Raw genomic sequence first — 14,384 nt, 5'->3', positions numbered from 1 at the left:
TGAGACATTCTGTAAAACACTAAGAATCTAGCCAAGACAAATATAATGAAAGACCTGTCCTACAAGCAGAGGAGACCAAAGCTAAATGGGGCTATCTCATTAGGTGGTGAGTTCCCCACTGCTGCAGATGTGCAGACAGACACTGCACAGCACCCCTCTAAAATGTTGTTGATAAGACCCAAGTCATGCTGAAATATATGACCTCAGTGGTCACATTTAATCCTAAAATCATTTCTGACCATGAGGAACAGAAAAGCTGCCTTGGGGGAGGTGGAATTTGAATTGAGCTTGAAGGGTGAGTGGGATTTTAATAGAATGCATGGAAACATTCTCTTCAGGGGGCACTCTGTGGAAATGCAAGGAGGCCTGGGAAAGCAGAGTGTGCTAAAACAGAGTAGCTGGTGTAGCTCATCACAGGGACCTGGATGAGAGGAGAGCAAAGTACAGTATGGCCAGTCCCTGTCCCACTCCCTTCATGGAACAGACTGGAACCCAGTAATCTGTGGAAAAAGGATTTCATAGAATCCCAAAGCATGATACAATTGTGCTGTATTATCACAATCCCACCATTGGATGGCATTCTAAATCCATAGCCCACCATGGTGATCACCAGATACCGGCTTGGGACAGTCCCTGGCTGAGTCACCAATGCGGGTGCTACATAGTCTCTTTCAAGCTGGGGTTTCAGTCCAGGGAAAACAAAGGGGCCTAGGATATAGCACTGTGCCATCACCACTCTGAAGACATATCCAAAGTACAGGGCTGGGGTCTGTACCCATGGGAATATGGGAATCAAGCCCTGAACCAGGACTCCGAGCACAGGGAACCATAGAAAATACAGGGAATTCGGAGTCAAGAAACCTAGATTCAAGTCCCAGGCCTACAACTCCCTTGGTATTATTTCAGGCAAATTATTTAACCCCTCCAAGACCCAGGGCCTCATCCATAAATTGGAGACCCTAACTCTCTCAGTTGATTCCAGAGGGACTGTATGAAAGTGCTGTACTAAATTACAGAAATGCTGATTATTTCTATATAAACATCTCTTCCCTAGCTGTGCCATAGGTCCTGGCCTCAAGTGATGACTGAGGAAAATCAGACTCTGCCTGAATTTCTCCTTCTAGGATTCTCTGATCTCAGGGCCCTGCAAGGCCCCCTGTTCTGGGTGGTACTTCTGGTCTACCTGCTCACCTTGCTGGGTAACTCTGTGATCATCCTCCTAACACAGGGTAGCCCTGCCCTGCACTCCCCCATGTACTTCTTCTTGCGCCACCTCTCAGTGGTGGAGGTCCTGTACACCACAGACATCGTGCCCAGGACCCTGGTTGACCTGGCCTCCCCACACCCCCGGGCCATCTCATTCCAGAGCTGTGCAACCCAGATGTATGTCTTCATTGTCCTGGGCATCACAGAGTGCTGCCTGCTCACAGCCATGGCCTATGACCGCTACGCTGCCATCTGCCGGCCCCTGCACTACTCCACCCTCATGAGCTGGCAGGCCTGCACAGCTATGGTGGGTATCTCCTGGTTCATGGGCATCATCACAGCCACCACCCATTCCTCCCTCATCTTCACTCTGCCTTTCCCCAGCCACCCAATCATCCCACACTTCCTCTGTGACATCCTGCCCGTACTGAGGCTGGCAAGTGCTGGGAAGCACAGGAGTGAAATCTCTGTGGTGACAGCCACCGTGGTCTTCATTATGGTCCCCTTCTCTCTGATTGTCGCCTCTTATGCCCGCATCCTGGGTGCCATCCTGGCAATGGCCTCCACCCAGAGCCGCCACAAGGTCTTCTCTACCTGCTCCTCCCACCTGCTTGTGGTCTTCCTCTTCTTTGGAACAGCCAGCATCACCTACATCCGGCCCCAGGCAGGCTCCTCTGTCACCATGAACCGCATCCTCAGCCTCTTCTACACAGTTGTCACACCCATGCTCAACCCCATCATCTATACCCTTCGAAACAAGGAGGTGGCAGGAGCCCTGTGGCACATGGTGAAGAGACAGGTCTCCTCACCTTGAAAGAACTCAGGGGATATCTGTTCACTCACTGACTACTCTTCCTTCCAGCCTTCAGGTGTTAGATATAAACCTCAGCTGTCAGAAACCATGCAGCACCTCAAAGAAATAAGGCTTCCTGGCAGAAAGTGTTGGAGTTAAAACAGAGATAAATCTATATCTTACCTCCTATTCCATACCCCAGACTCACTATCAGAGCATGGGTAATTAGGACAAGATAGAATAGAAGGCAATGCTGTTCATGAGAAAGAACATTTATAGGGAAGAGCATCTTCTAGATGGTTCTGAATCCCTGAGCAAGGTGATTGCTGTGTCTATACAAATAGTCAGAATTCTGTGTCAGTAAGGAAGGCAAATTTCTATAAAACTGACACCAACTAAGTGACTGACCCAGAGCCCATGAAGGAGTTTGCCTGGCCCTTCGATCTAGTTTTCTCCCAGAAACGCGCTTCTGAGCGCGTTTAAGAAGGCCTTTAAGAAGAGAGAGAGAGTTATTCCCACTTGAAATATTCTGCATAAATATTTTTCCTTGCCTTTCCCCACCCTTGATTTCTGACATCATCCACAATGGGCCATACAGTGTCCATCTGGACAAGAGGATCTCCCTGGATTCCCTGTTCCCCTCCCAACGTGCACCATCAGCTTGATCCCATACCTCCTTCACCAGCACCTCAGACTGGGTGAAGCCCTGGGGCCATCCTGGAGAAGACCAAAGAGTAAACATTTAACACTCATTGTGGTCACCTAACATTTGACCCTCTCTCAATGTTTGGAGAATTCCCCTCTTTAGAAGTCTGGTGGGCAGAGGAACCACTTCCTTCTGTGCAGCTGAAAATGCTTCCCAGCCCTCCAGGACATGACCTAGTTTCACCAATCATTGCACTTGTGCCTAACTAGCTGGTGCTCACAAGAGACAAGGAGCAACACTCTCCCCCAGGGGACAACAAAAAAGGCTGCAGCAGCAAGTTTCTGGCATAGAAGTGGCATCTGGTTCCTGGTGGCCGCACCAGTGCTTTCCTCAGCTGATCAGGTGATGTTTGGAAGTTACTCCTAGAAGCTTAGTCCCTGGCATGGTCCCCATCTCTCTGTATTTTATTAATCAATTATTCTTCTGCTTCCTTATCTAGGTAGCTTCTGTCATTGTCAAGAATGTTGACTGATGCAATCCCTTTGGAGGCTGGAAGCATCAGAGGGAAAACCTTAACCCTGGTGTACTTGGAATAAAATGGTCTAGACTCTGTTTAGAAAGACCAGCTAAGGGGTGCCTGGGTGACTCAGTCAGTTGAGCGTCCAACTTCAGCCCAGGTCATGATCTCACAGTCCATGAGTTCAAGCCCCACATCGGGCTCTGTGCTGACAGCTCAGAGCCTGGAGCCTGCTTTGGATTCTGTGTCTCCCTCTCTCTCTCCCCTCCCCCCACTCACTCTCTGTCTCTCAAAAGTGAATAAATGTTAAAAAAAAAAAAAAAAAAAAAAAAGAAAGAAAGAAGAAGGGCACCTGGGTGGCTCAGTCAGTTAATCATCCAGCTTTGGCTCAGGTCATGATCTCACAGTTCATGTGTTCAAGCCCCACATCAGGCTCTATGCTGACATCTCAGAGCCTGGAGCCTGCTTCAGATTCTGTGTCTCCATCTCTCTGCTTCTCTCCAACTTGGACTCTGTCTGTCTGTCTGTCTGTCTCTCAAAAATAAATAAAAACATTAAAAAAAAAGGAAACAAAGACCAGCTAAAAGGAACTTGGGGTCAGAGAACATCCGCAAACAGTTACAGAATCAAGGAGCCCACAGCTATATGGCACTCCTGATACTCAGAAAAGACCTGATGAGGTCCTTGATCTCATGGGGCTCCTAATATAATGGGGGTGGTCATGAGGAGAATGCAGTGGAGAGAAAACAATCCAGCAGAGGCATATAATGAGAGTCATTATAAAAATGTATAATCATGCATTGGAAGGTTAATGATTGATAACAGTTTGAGGTATTTCTGGAAGTCTTCCTGGAAAAAGTGGCCCACTGCCATACTTCCAACCTTCCTCACATAATGGCATACACAGAAAGTGCTAATATTTGAATGGCACGCTGGAATAAACTGAAGGGGTTTCCAATCAGGGCTTGATGGAAAAAAATTCATTGCACTGTCTTTTTACTATATAATTATAAGGCAAATAAAATATACAGTAATACAGAAGTTTTTAAATATTGGTTTTACATAAAACTTCCAAATAAAATATTTATATTTTTATAAGAAATTGAGCTTGTTTCTGTAAACATAATTTTTATATTAGATTTTGTGCTTGAAAATGACTGAATGGGGACGCCTGGTGGCTCAGTGCATTAAGCAGCCAACTCTTGATTTCAGCTCAGGTCAGGATCTCATGGTCAGTGGGTCATAGAGATCAAGCCCTGGTCCAGCTCCATTCTGGGCATGGAGTCTGCTTAAGATTCTCTCTCCCTCTCTTCTGTTCCTCCCCCCACTTGCACAAACTGTCTCTTTTTCTCTTTCTCTTGAAAAAATAAAAAATAAAAATAAGGAAAATGACTAAATGCCTCCTGATCAAGATCTTTAAGTACTGATTTCTTAAAAATAACTGATAGTCACCATCAAAGAAAACTACTCACGTAAGTGGGTGATAAAAAATGGAAAGTCTTTTCAAAGTCATTCAAAATTTTGCAGTAATTAGAATTATATGCAAGTACCTATTTATATTTACTAGCTCTTCCTTTTCTTTCATTGACAAATGGTAATTTTGAAAAATTTTGTCTCAGTCAGTTAAGCATCCTACTCTTGATTTTGGCTCAGGTCATACTCTCACAGTTTCATGAGTTCGAGCCACGTCAGACTCTGCGCTGACAGCACAGAGCCTGCTTAGGATTTTCCCTCTCACTCTGCCCTTCCCGTGCTCGCGCTTTCTCTTTCTCAAAAATAAATAGTAAATTAAAAAAAGAAGAGGAAATTTTGTAATAATGAAAGAGTATTTTGTATCCAATCATACTTTTTCATGTTAAGTATTTCAATACAGTACCATTGGAGCCCTAATGTGCAGAATGCACACGCATTGTTACAGCAGCCACCATGAGACCAACTTAGCTACCACAGTGGGGCCAGCAGGTAACAGACAAAAGTATTGGATATACATGAAGACAAGTATTCAGGACCACTATGAACAGCTGACCTCTCAGGAGGCCCCCTAAACTCCCCATCCTCCAACCCATGAGGGCCACATCTTGGGCTGCACTCTATGCTCCTTGAGCACATGAAAGTCTAGCTCCTTAACAGCTCCATGGGCCTCTTGTCCACAATGAGCAGCAGACACTCAGGAGCTGGCTGCTGGAGTAGACATGAAGATAGCAGAGCACCTCCTGGGCTTCCCTGAACAGCTATGGCTATGGCTCATTTTTCTTTCTCAGGGTTACCAAACCCCACTCCCTTTGGGCTTCCCCCTGAGGAGTCCCAGGCAAGGCTGTTTATGGCCAGATGCAATAGACTTGGGGCTGTGTCTATTCTGAGACCCCACAAATGCAGAAACCAAGGGCTTAGGGGATCATTCTCTTACAGAACACTTCCAATAGGAGTGGCCCTCCAGTGTGCGATAATGCACCCTTTAGGAAGTTCAAGGTTTTCATTCAGAAAATACTATGTCAAACTGTGTGCCAGGAATACAGGGCAGAGGAGAATAAAACACAAACTAATGGGGGAAGCAGGCCAATTAATAAGCAGTTACAAACTTATAATTTTCAATAGATGTGTACCAAAGATAGCAGCAAGACAAGATGATAAGGAGCAAAGAAGAGGTCCTGAATCCAGTCTGAGAAAGATGGAGAAGGCTTCAGGGAGGAGAGGATATTTTAACTTAAATCTGAATAACAAGAAGTTACCTGGAGTAAGAAGAAAGGGAAGAAAATGTCCAAAAGGCCCACACACTATAAGCCATAAGGCATCCTTTCCAATCTAGTATAGCAAGCAATGGGGAAGTGACAAGACAAGAGGGAGAGATAAGGGATGACCAAAATTGTGGGGGTGTGAAGAGGTTCAGTTAACCACGCATCTGTCTCCATTTTGGGTTCTCTCCTAACTAAGAAAATATATTGGTAATAGATAGGGAGCAAAAGATCAGCTTTATTACTGAATTGGAGGATATGGCTTGAACCCAAGGTCAAAATGAGCTTCCTATTCCCCACGTTTACCATCACCCCCCAGGTACAAGTGGAGAATCTGTACAAATTACAAATCAACCCAAACAGGCCTACCCCTGAGCTCACCATCTGAAGGGGGGAAAAGTGTATGCAGCCTCAAGCAGGGCAGCCTGAGAAAGAAAGCCAAAGAGGGCTTAGGCCATGCATGGGCAATATGCTTTCTACACTATCAGCAGTAAGGTCTCCTCCTCCCCAGAAGAAGCGGTGAAGTCTTGACAGAAAGGCAGGAGATGTCCCCACCCTTGTTCCCTTCTTTGAAAGGAATTTAAAAATCCCCTCATTTTGTGGAAAATCTAAGGAACGTGATAATAGATGTGCTCCCACCTCCACACAGTCTAGATCATGAAGGGTATTGGGGGTCACTTACAAATTTGGGGACTCATCCTGAGTGACAAGATGGGATTTGAGGGGTTTTTAATTTTTTTAATGTTAAATTTATTTTTGAGAGAGAGAGAGAGCACATGAGAGTGGGGGGTGGGAGGCAGAGACAGAGGGGGACAGAGGATCCAAGTGGGCTCCATGCTGACAGCAGGGATCCTGACACAGGGCTCAAACTCACAAACCATGAGATCATGCCCTGAGCTGAAGTCAGACACCTAACCAACTGAACCACCCAGGTGCCCCGGGATTTGAGTTTTTAAAAGATCATTCTAGTCGCGATGTGAAGAATAGATAACAGTGGCAGAAAAAGAGCCAGAGACCACTAATCAGTTTCTTAGGGCATCCCACTGCAAATCCCACAGATTCTGCTCTGATCATCTGAAGCAGAGAGGAATTGATCAAAGAAGACTTAGCAGTGCAGTCTCCAAGGGAAGCAGAGACTCAAGGTCCTCGGCCACACATCAGGGATGAAACTCAACACTCCACAAGGGCATTCCAGCATCCATACCACTGACACCAGACTCAGTTCACCCAACACTGTCCAGTGCATACTGATGACCCTCGGGCCCAGACATCAGAGTTCTGCCACAGCTGTCCCCATGAGCCAGATGCCTTCTCCACACGCTCTCCAGACCATAAATTCTACATCCCTCTGCCACATTGCTCAACTCCAAACCAATGTATGGCTTATAGTAGAACCACAGTCGCATGCCAGTGCCCTAACTACAAAGGTAGCTAGGAATAGAAGTTTTCTGGCTACTACTTTGGAGAAAGGGGACTTACAAGGCAGGAAACTTCCCAAACATTAGAGGGGTGTTTGGAAGATAGTGAAAAGACCAAAATAAATAAATAAAATAAAAGACAAATGTCTACCACTTACAAATCCCACTGCTGTAACTGGAATCCAGATGATTCCAGCACACTCTCCATTGAAAAGAAGGGGCATACAGTGCAGTGACCTGGTAGAAATTTGAGGCATAAAGGAAGTGATTAGGGCCTAACCAGAAGCACAGAAAGGCATTTAAGCCAGAATAAACAGTAATAATAATAGCTAATACCATTTGAGTACATACTGTACTCATATAATAACATGATAATACCCTCTTGACTAGTGATTGTCTTATTTAACTCCCATAAAAACCCTATGTGGTAGGCAAAGGGATGGATCCTGATTTTGTGGGACCTAAAGCTTATATAATTTGAGATGGCCCTATTTAATAAAATAAACAAAAAACTACTAATATAAAATTAGGCACAAATGTTTATTTAAGATGAGAAAAGAAACTGGAGTGCCTGAGTGGTTCAGTTGGTTAAGGGCCCAACTCTTGATTTCAGCTCAGGTCATGATCTCATGGTTCATGGGATCCAGCCCCATGTATGGCTCTGTCCTAACAGGGTGGAACCTGCTTGGAATTCTCTCTCTCCCTCTCTCTCTGCCCCTCCTCAGGTCTCTCTCTCTCTCTCTCTCTCTCTCTCTCTCTCAATAAATAAATAAATAAACAAACAAACAAGCATTAAAAAAACTTCTTTAAAAAATATGGAAAAAGGGGGCACCTGGATGGCTCAGTCGTTAAGCATCTGACTTCAGCTTAGGTCATGATCTCATGGTTCGTGAGTTTGAATCCCACATTGGGTGAGCTCAAGCCCCACTTCAGGTGAGCTCCAGCCCCACTTTGGACAAAAAAAAACACAAGCCCCGCTTCGGATGAGCCCTGCTTCTCTTTCTCTCTCTACTTCTCTCCCTTTCTCTCTCTCTCTCTCTCTCTCTCTCTCTCTCTCTGCCCCTCTCTCACTTGTGCCCGTTGAATTGTATCACCCTCTGTACATTGGGTGTAACATGATCCACCCAGCCTAAAGCTAGGCATTCTCAATAGCACTTCATCAATAAGTGATAGTGTTACTGTATGTTAACTAACTGGAATTTAAATTAAAACTTTTAAAAAATAAGTGGTAATGTTAAATTCAGATGGAGCCCAAGCACATCCTGGAGACACAAAAAAAGTTTCATCTACCTCCTTCCCCAGAAAATCATGCCCAGTTCATTCATAATGAACCTGTGAATAAAGTGGCTGTCATGGCAAGAAAGGAGGCCATGCATGAACTTGACAAAAGGGGCTTCCCTTTACCAAGCGAACCCAGTTACCACCACTGCTGAGAACAACTCGCCATTTACTTTCAGTTGGTGGTTAAGAGCTTTGTGAGAGACAAATCTCCACCCTGGTATACAAAAGACAGTAAGGCCAAAATATTGGCTTTCCCTAAAGTCTGGCAGCCAAGACACAAGCCTATGACCTTGGTTAGCCCTAGTGCTAGACTTTAAATTGAGTGCGAGTGATACAAAGAGTGGAGGAAAGTTTACAACTCATTTTGGTGATGGCAGCAGTGCCATTCAGGGCCCATAATCAGCAGAGCCACACAGTGCCAGAGGAGTCACCAATAACCAATGGTGGCAGTGCCAACAGCCTCCTAATCAGACCACTCTTGTGGTGTGACCTTAGCTGTAACTCTGGTCTCTAAACTTCTCTTGGTTCCTAATCATTTTCTAAGCCTGGTTCTCCAGGATTCCTATAGCTCTGTATGCCACCAGAGTTCTTTTTTCTCCACCCCAGAGTTGCTCACTTGCTACCCTTTTCCTTCTCCTCCATGGCCCATCTCTACTCACAGTGTGCATCAAGATTTCCTAATTTCCAAATCCCCTCTCTTCAAAAGCCCACACCCCACTTCTCCTTACCTTTTTCAACATAACACATTTTTTTAGAGAAGAAAGAGAAGGAAAGAGGGGCAAAGGAAGAGGGAGAAAGAATCTTAAGCAGGCTCCACACTCAGTGCACAGCTGGACTCAGGGCTCTGCCCTAAGCATGCACTCTGCATTCAGGCCCTCAACGTAACACATTTTAGACTTTCCAGCAACTTTAGAAGAATTTTTTTTAATGTTTATTTATTTTTGAGAAAGAGAGAGAGAGAGACAGAGTGCAAGCAGGGGAGGAGCAGAGAGAGAGGGAGACACAGAATCTGAAACAGGCTCCGGGCTCCCAGCTGTCTCGAACTCACAAACCACGAGATCATGACCCAAGCCAAAGTCGGCTGCTTAACCCATTGAGCCACCTAGGTGCCCCTAGAGGAATTCTTTTCAACGGAGAAAGTCCCCAATTTTTAAGATCTAAAAACCTCTATGTGGGGTACCTGGGTGGCTCAGTCTGTTAAATGGCCTGCCGACTCTTGGTTTCAGTTCAGGTCATGATCTCACACTTTGTGCATTGGAGCCCCACATCAGGTGCTGACAGCACAGAGCCTGCTTGGGATTCTGTCTCTCCCTCTCTCTCTGCCCTTCTCCTGCTCATGTGCGCTCGCTCTCTCTCTCTCTCTCGATAAATAACTAAACTTTTAAAAAATCTCTATGAAAGTCATCATAGGGGCACCTGGGTGGCTCAGTTGGTTGAGTGTCCAACTCTTGATTTCAGATCAGTCATGATCCCAGGGTCGTGGGATCAAGCCCTGAGTTGGGCTCTACACTGAATATGGAGCCTACGTGGGATTCCCTCTCTCCCTCTGCCCCTCTCCCCTGCTCTCTCTCTCTCTAAAATAAATTTTAAATTTTTTTCAAGAAATAACAAATTATAGGGGCGCCTGGGTGGCGCAGTCGGTTAAGTGTCCGACTTCAGCCAGGTCACGATCTCGCGGTCCGTGAGTTCCAGCCCCGCGTCGGGCTCTGGGCTGATGGCTCAGAGCCTGGAGCCTGTTTCTGATTCTGTGTCTCCCTCTCTCTCTGCTCCTCACCCGTTCATGCTCTGTCTCTCTCTGTCCCAAAAAATAAATAAATGTTGAAAAAAAAATTAAAAAAAAAAAAGAAATAACAAATTATAATAGTAGCAATCATAGTAGTAATCAAAATAGATTAGTTTACACTTCACTATTTGCCATGCACTGTGCGAAGCAATTCTCTTATATTTGTTGACCCAGTCAACAAATGTTTTCTGAACATCCACTATATGCCAGACACTAGGAATACACTGGTGAACAAGACAGGCAACATTACTGCCTTTATGGGACATATATTTTAGTGAAGGGAGAGAAACCACAAATAAATAAACAAGTTGATTTCAGATCATGCTAAGTGGTCATATAGTAAAGAATGACTGGAGGAGGCTACATTTAATCCTTACAACAATCCTGTGAAGCATAGAAACTTTTGTAATCATTATTCTACAGTTGAGGAAATGAAGGCATAAACATGTTAAGAAATCTTCCAAAGTTTCAAAGATGGTAAATGACAGTCAGGATTTGATCTTGGACCTGCTCCACACCAAAGCCAAACTCTAAAGCATTATGCCATAGTGCCATTTAAAACCTAGCCTTCCGGTCAAACTTCCTTAGCTAGTTCTATATTCTCCTTGACTTTCCAGTGACATAAGGGACCCCATTCTACTCTTTAATGTCCTCGATTCACAAGGATTGACTTGGGCTCCTCCATCTTCAGAATCCTATATCCTCCTTTGCACTTACAGGAGGGCTAACATTCACACAAGTACTCAGAGTGGGTCTCTGGTCAAACAAAGGACTCATATCATAGGAAACTACTCTATTTCCCAAAGGGCTTCCTTCTTCCTTAATGGAGGTGATCAGAGTTTTCTACTTAACTCCTCATCTCCAACTGCAGTTCCAGTCCTGCTCAAATAACATGTGGGACTAGAGTTGCCAGATTTAACAAATAAAAATACAAGATGTCCAGTTAAATTTGACTTTCTGATGCACAGTGAATAATTTTTTATGTAACTATGCCCCTAATATTTCCTTTAAAAAAAGATTTTTGGGGGGCGCCTGGGTGGCTCAGTCGGTTGAGCGTCCGACTTGCACTGGGGTCATTATCTCGCGGTTTGTGAGTTTGAGCCCCATGTCAGGCTCTGTGCTGACAGCTCAGAGCCTGGAGCCTGCTTCAGATTCTGTGTCTCGGTCTCCCTCTGCCCCTCCCCTGCTTATGCTCTGTCTCTCTCTGTCTCAAAAATAAATAAAACATTAAAAAAAATTTTTTTAATATTTTTGTTGTTGTTGTTTATTTATTTGGGGGGAAGAGGGGCAGAGAGAGAGGGAGAGAAAGAATCCCAAACAGGGCCCATACCCAGCATGGAGCCAGACTCAGGACTTAATCTCATGACTGCAAGATCATTACCCAAGCCAAAATTAAGAGGCAAACGCTCCACTGACTGAGCCAGCCAGGCATCCCCCAAATATTTCTTTCCCCAGAAAGATAAAACAATGCTAAATCCCTGCGGCCAAATATTTTATGGGACATACTTATACTATAATATTGTTCGTTGTTTATCTGAAATTCAAATTTAACAGAGCACTCTGTATTTTCCTGACAGTTCTAACCAGGAACCCTGAAAATAGGGGACCTCAGCTTCCTGAGATTATGGTCACCGTCTCAAGTGAGAAAAGATTGAAACCAACTTGGGCTGAGCCAGTCTGATTTCATCATATCCTCTTCTTGTCACAACCCCAGCTCAGAACAATGGAGAAAGAATTGTCTCCCCTTGTCTTGTTCAGACACCAACTCTATCAGGAAGCCATCCTTGGTTTTGACCGTGATGCCCCATGTTGCCCTCTCAGTCCACCTCTGTCTCAGCCAGCCCTTGGCTGACTGAGGGAAAGTGGGTTCTTGTCTTCCTCATCACATCTTTTCTGCACTATAAGAATATTAAATATCCACACCTCTCCATCTTTCTTTTCCCTAGGCCATCTAACACCAACACACTCCTCATCCTTAATCCATCAACTTCCTTGCCCTGAACATTGGACAGCCCTCAACTGGGCTGCAAAAAAATAAGAATTCTCTTGGAAGGCAATTTGGCAATATGTTTCAAAAGCTCTAAAACTGTATGAGTTTTTACCCAGCAATTCTATTTCTAGAAATTTGTGCTCATAAAAAACATAAGATAACAATACAAAGACATAAGTGCAATGATATCTATCTCGGCAAAATTTATAACAAAGATTAATTCCAGGGGCGCCTGGGTGGTTCATTTGGTTAAGCTTCTGACTCTTGATTTCAGCTCAAATCATGATCTCACAGTTCATGGGATCAAGTCCTGCATGGGATACTGTCTCTCCCTCTCTTTTTTTTTTTTTTAACATTTATTCATTTTTGAGAGACAGAGAGAGACAGAGTGTGAGTGGGGGAGGGAAGAGAGAGAGGGAGACACAGAATCCAAAGCATGCTCCAAGCTCTGAGCTGTTAGAACAGAGCCCAACACGGGGCTTGAACTTACAAACTGTGAGACCATGACCTGAGCTGAAGTCGGATGCTTAATCAACTGAGCCACCCAGACGCCCCACTCTCCCTCTCTTTCTGCCCCTTCCCCACTCATGGTCTTTCTCTCTCTCAAGATAATAAACTTAAAAAAAAAAAAAAAAAGACACATCTCTGGTCTGCAGTTTGTCACCAAGAAACTGGAGCTGTCCTTTTTAAAAATAAATAAATAAATACACTTTAAAAATATTATCAATTCCAATAGTAGGAGTTGCTTAATATTGTAGTATGTATCCATATATCAATACTATAAGGATATTAAAATCATGCTTTGGAAGTCTACTTGTATGGTAAAATGCTACCATATAGTTTAGTAAAGTGGAAAATAAAGGTCATAGAACAACCTAGACAATAAAATCCCATTTTTAGTTTTTAAAAATATGTTTATATACATATATAGAGGGAAACCAGAGTACAATAATTTCCCAAGAACATTAACGTCAAAATGGTAATAGTTATTTTCTTTTCTTCAGAATGTAAAATTTTCTGCAATTAATAGTGTTAATTTTGTAAACTGAAAATCAATGCTATTTTAAAAGCCCCATTTATTGTGTCTTGAGAATGATTTCCCTGTTTATACTGGCCCCTCCTGTGGCTTATTGCTGAAAGTAAGTTAACGAACAAGCAAGAACTGGCTTCCCAAGAAAAGTAAAATGGTGCCAGGTCTCTCTATCCAGCATATTAAGGTGGACTCCAAGTAGAAATAGTGGACAGTTTACAAGAAACAAAGGCATCATCTTGGGAGTCAAGGGGCCAGACTGGACCTTTTGATCGGTCAGGGAAGAGAAATCATATGTGCATTTTTACCTTAGAACCAGAGGAGAAAATAGAGAGCAAGTCAGGCAGCAGGTGAGAAGGAAGCTAAGTAGAAAATATTAACATCTCAGGGATCCCAGAATGACAGTTGTAAATGAGCAAAGTACTAGGCAGATGCTTCCAGACCTAAAGCAACACCAAGCAAGACTTGGCGCCTGAGCTTCTGAGCCAGACAAGCTATGCCCTGCTTCTGTTCCTTCCCTGCCAACCCAGTCACACAGATCAGACCTTGCACCTGGACTGAAAGAGCTCCTGCTGTACGAAAGGCAACTGATATGAACGAGAAAGGCTTGCAATGAGGAGTCTGGGAGAAGAGAGTTATCACCAGGAAGCATGGTCCCACACAGTGCCTTGAACCTCAGAAAAGAGCAGAAATTGCTCAATTATCGCACAAGATGGGCACAACGGCCCTCTTTCCTCAACCTTCCCTCCAGTGTATGTTTTTGCAGCTCTGCACCTACAAACAAGACAGGTCAAGGCCATAAGAGGAGACCCCAGAAGCAGAGCTCTGAGAAGCATGTCAGTGGCTTGGGCCCTCGAACTGGGCAGGCCAGGGAACCTCACACTCACAATGCAGAGCAGGCCAGATCCCTGGGGACCGAGGGTCCTAGCTTCTCCCTCCTCTGAAAACATCCAAGGATCAGGCCCTTATCTTCAATAACTCGAAGGAA

The 14,384-nt window shown here is 44.4% G+C and overlaps 1 protein-coding gene across 1 annotated transcript; it reads left to right on the top strand.

The window, feature by feature from the left end:
* The first annotated feature begins 1,081 nt into the window (after positions 1–1,081).
* LOC112863864 (olfactory receptor 10P1) lies at positions 1,082–2,020 on the top strand. The gene has a single exon (XM_025926982.1). The coding sequence runs from the start codon at positions 1,082–1,084 to the stop codon at positions 2,018–2,020; it is 939 nt and encodes a 312-aa protein (XP_025782767.1).
* Positions 2,021–14,384: the final 12,364 nt, after the last annotated feature.

The sequence above is a fragment of the Puma concolor genome, chromosome B4 (genome assembly GCF_028749965.1).
Source record: "Puma concolor isolate L17-30 chromosome B4, mPumCon1.1.hap2, whole genome shotgun sequence".
NCBI lineage: Eukaryota > Metazoa > Chordata > Mammalia > Carnivora > Felidae > Puma > Puma concolor.
Note: the sequence above shows the minus strand (reverse complement) of the source record. Positions and strands in the feature narration are given on the sequence as shown.